Here is a 4,246-nt window from a genome sequence, read left to right as displayed (position 1 = left end):
ACACAACAGTTTTCGATGATCACAGCACCAATATTCCCTGCTGATCTCCCTCACAGCTGCTTAGAGCTGCAGGAGTTTAAATCCAGCAACATCCCCGGGTCTCCGTTTCAATAAGAGCCTCTAGTCGGAGAACCCCGGTAAATAAACGACTTTTTCCCCTTTTAAACCATTGAGGGCACAACTCCTCTTCCAACTTCTCCCCTCCTCCACGCTGCTGATCGACATTSGCTCTGTTTCAAACAATTATTTTTCAATCGGATCGTGGAGAGATTTAAAGCAATTGCCCCAAACCTCGTGAAATAACGGGATGTCTCGCCTCGGCATCAAACTATCCCGATTCTCTAAAGTCCTGGGTACAGCCCTCTGCTCCCTCCCCTTTCCCCCTGCCAGCGATTGGGGGCTCAGCCCTGACTGAGGGAATGAGGGAATGAGGGAATGAGGKGAGGGGGATTCCGGCGCCGCTTCATTTTCCTCCCTCCCTCCGGCCAGCGCCAATTGCAGGTGTTTTTTTAAGGAAAGCGCTGCCTTTTAAAGAAATCTCAGGGCTTTCCTGCTTCCGGAGGTGACCATCAAAAATACAAAACCAAAACCCCCCAAAACCGAAAAAATAACACAAACAAACAAACAAAAAAAATAAAAATAAATAAAAACCCAGGCAAATGTTTCACCAAGCGTGTGACGGTCTGAAGATGCCCCCGCACCTCGGCTCGGCCCGGGGCKGGCTGCCCGGCAATAGGAAGCCGCCGGCCCCGCTTCCCTCGTGTTTCTCCCCGCCAAAAAGGCAGGGACAGGCTCAGACCCGTACGGTACTGCAGGTAGAGAGACAGGAAAAAGCCATCATACCTCCCCCATTCTTAAAGGCCAGGTACGGGAACCTCCAGACATTGCCCAGCCCCACTGCATAACCCACCATGGAGAGGATGAAATCCAGCTTGCTAGACCAGTTCCCTCGGGCTTTATTTTCATCCCCCACATCGTCTTCCTGAAAGTGGGGAAAAAGCAGGAGAAGGGAGGAAGAGAGAGACATGGGAAACCAGCCACTTCAGGTGGTTCAGCTTTCTTCAAACATCGCGGCGGTGCTGCCGGCTCCACCGGAGGGAGACCCGGTGAGCACCGGCCGGACCGGGGGACCCTCCCGGCCCCCTCCCCTGCAGCCCCCGCCGCTGTTAGGCCTCTGTTTTATCCAAAAAAAGCCCACAAAATAGGCGTTTCAATCACGGCCGGCTCCTGAAGCCCCGTTCCGAGGGCAGTCACATCGCTTCCCCGGGGATTGAAGCCCTTGGCGCCGTCGGACGGGCACATCCCAGCACATCCAGGAGAGGTAAAAACCCCCTTTAGCGAGCCACCACCACCCTCTGTCAGGGTAAATGCACATAGGACGGGGTGAGCGTCTGGAATTACCGACTGGAATTACACAGGATGCTCGTTTGCACCAAGAGTGCGGTACAGCACCGCGTTTAAGATCCTCTTTCCCCTTCTTCCTTCCCTCCCCCCCGCCGCACAGCCCCATCCCCGACTCATCCCCACCGGATTGTGGAWCTTCCACCCCAAATCGGTGCTGAGYGGCAAAGACCTCCAAGAAAACCCGTAAGGAGACAACTCACCCCCTCGAYTCTGCCGGGAAGAACAGAAGTGTTGCCATCGGTGCCCAGCACCACGGTGCTCTGGCTCAAGGTCACCCAGGCGTTGTTTTGCTCCAGCGTGCTCTTCCCGAGGCTCAGAGAAGCGTCCCCGTCCGTGCTGTGCAAAGCGGGAATTTTGCAGTGAGGGATAGCAGCTTGCCCGGCGATCCCTGCCCCGGGGCCAGGCTTGCAGGGAAAGGTTTCCACAGATTCCCTCCGGAGGGTGGAGTTGSTTTGCGCCGGGGTGCTGCTGAGCTTGCAGATCCCGACTTTGGTCCTCTCGAGGTCGTTTGGTTTCGTTTCTTCGGAGGGGAGAGTTTTGCTGTCGTTGGAGAGGGAGCGGGGGAGCCTGGCCGTGGCTGCGGGGGTTTGCGGAGGGGCATTTTGCGGCTCATTTTCGGGGCTGGCTCTTACAACTCCCGCACCTTCGTTGGGTCCGGGAGCCACCGCTTCGGGGTTGTTCACGAGCTGCTTGCTCATATCCCTCTGACTGGCGTAATCCTAAAATGAGAACGTCACATATTTTACCAAAAGAAGAAGAAGAAGAAGAAAAAAAAAAAACGTGTTGGCACTGCGGAGGTTCCACGAATTTTGGTCCTCGTGCGGGAAACGCATGCGCCGGAAAATCGGGATACGGGAGCGTTGCAGAATTTCGAGGAGCCACGGCTCGTCTGCTTGCCCTCCCATTCAGCSTTAATACTCTGGGGGAAAAACGAGTACGGTACACAAAAAAAAAACCCTCCAACACTACCCACCCTCCCCCCCGGCCCAAAAAAAGAAACCCAAACAACAAACCTCAAACAAAAAACACCACCAGCATCTGCAAAGCCGTAATTCAAGTTTAAATAAGTGTTTCTACAGCACTGCGCCGCCAAGACCTCGTTAGATTTCACATCACGACTGTAGGATGCTCCTTTCCCTATCACCAGTGTAGAAAGATTCTTTAATTTTACGCCCCATTTCCTTTCTGTCATTCAACAATGCACATCGACTTTTTTTTTTAATATATATGAGCAAGAGACAAGCTGCCCAGTAGGCAGCCGGGGATGTTAAAAAACAAGTGAAATAATGCTGGTGAACATTTCTGAGCTGGCTACCACGCTTCAAATCCCGTCAGCAAGACATTGAAATAAAAAATAAAAAAAAAATAAAAAAAAAAAAACAAAACAAACACCAAACCCCAAAACGTAACCGCACTGCCACAGCGGGATAAGCGCCACTAACAGTAGCTTTTCCCTATTCTTCTTCTTATGTTTCCGACTCACATTATGCTAAAAAAAATATTTAACCATTCCCTAATCATTGAATAGATTACTGGCGACACTCGCACACTCACCTCTGTCTTTCCCTCCAGTTTAAAACTACAATTTAAAATGCAATTTCTTTTGATATATTAAGCACCCTGCAGRCAAGCCCTACCTTTTCCATCCGTTCAATGTTAGCTTTACAAATACACTTCCTTTTTTCGGAGCGTTCCACAAAACTCCCCGTCTCCATTTCCGCCACAAGTTTTCTCTCCACGGTAATCCCCCTCTCCCGACACCAGGGGTGAGATCGGCACGGGCTCTGTCGCTAAATGAGCGCATTTTGGGGTTCCTCAGCGTTCCCCGTGCTCCCCCTCCCCCGCAGCATCCCTACCGCGTCCGCGGGATGCTCCGCGCTGGTTCCGCTGGCAGCACCGCGGACAGCTCCCCGCTCCGCTCCTCCAGCCCTTCCCGGGATCGCAGAGGAGAAACCCAACACTTACCATGCCTTAAATAGCCACAGATGGAGCCGATAGAGGTAAAAACAGCACTACGGGCGCTGGACGGACTGGATTTTGCCCAGTTGAGAGCAAAGCTTTCTATAGTTCCTTGGGAAAGCCTGGGTTTGCGTCAGTGCTTAGCAAGGTGCCCTTGGTGTGACATTTTCTTGATAATAAGAGGTTGATAAATCATTAGCCTTGGTTTCAGGTTTTAAAGGGGCACCGAGGAGCCGGAGCGGCGGCTGCTGTCACTCAGGCGGCAGCGGCATTGCGTGCTCCTGTGACTCATGTGGGGGCTGACTGCGAAACCACAGCCACCCCGAGCACCGAGCAACTTTCCTGCTGGTRATTAGGGGGAACATGTGAGAAACACGTACTGCTGCACCCGAGGCAGGAGAGAAACGGGGGCAAACCTTCCATTTCTACTCCTCTTCCTCCTCCCTCTTAGTGCAGCTGCCTTCTYTTTAATCTACATTTCTGCAGTGCACAGATCAGATGTTGGAATAGCTTGTTTATTTACATTGTCATTTTATACGTGGATATAAAAATAAAAATATGAAAACTATCAATTTTGTATCTAGCCACACACCTATACACGGAGTGAGAAGTTCACTATGTATAAAGTATACAAATACATTTAAATTGTGTCTTTCTCGGTCTCGTTGCACCAAATTGTATYATGTTTTCTATTTTTACTGTGCCTCTTGGGGAAACTCCAATTAAATTWAAACGATACACAAAATAAAGCAGTCTTCTCTTTTATCAAAACTGTCCAAAGAGCAGTTAAGTGGGAGCAAAGATGACTGCAACAGCCCTGAAATTGTTGGTGCTCTTCCCTCACCCATCAAGRCCTTTACGCTTGATTATTAGGGGGGAAATT

General features: G+C 51.0%; 1 protein-coding gene across 1 annotated transcript in view; it reads right to left on the bottom strand.

Moving 5' to 3' along the window:
• Positions 1 to 3,119, bottom strand: part of SLC6A5 (solute carrier family 6 member 5) — a 26,679-nt gene extending 23,560 nt beyond the window's left edge. The window contains exons 1-3 of the mRNA XM_057383641.1: positions 3,042 to 3,119; positions 1,605 to 2,123; positions 844 to 982 (exon numbers count right to left, since the gene is read on the bottom strand). Coding sequence (XP_057239624.1) covers positions 844 to 982; positions 1,605 to 2,123; positions 3,042 to 3,119 — 736 coding nt within the window. The remainder of the gene's footprint in view (positions 1 to 843; positions 983 to 1,604; positions 2,124 to 3,041) is intronic.
• Between the last annotated feature and the right edge of the window lie 1,127 nt (positions 3,120 to 4,246).

Source organism: Malurus melanocephalus, unplaced genomic scaffold (assembly GCF_030028575.1).
Source record: "Malurus melanocephalus ecotype Western Australia unplaced genomic scaffold, MMel_1.1 scaffold_647, whole genome shotgun sequence".
In the NCBI taxonomy this organism is placed as follows: Eukaryota; Metazoa; Chordata; class Aves; order Passeriformes; family Maluridae; genus Malurus; species Malurus melanocephalus.
The sequence above is the reverse complement of the archived record's forward strand: the minus strand, read 5'-3'. Positions and strand labels throughout refer to the sequence as shown.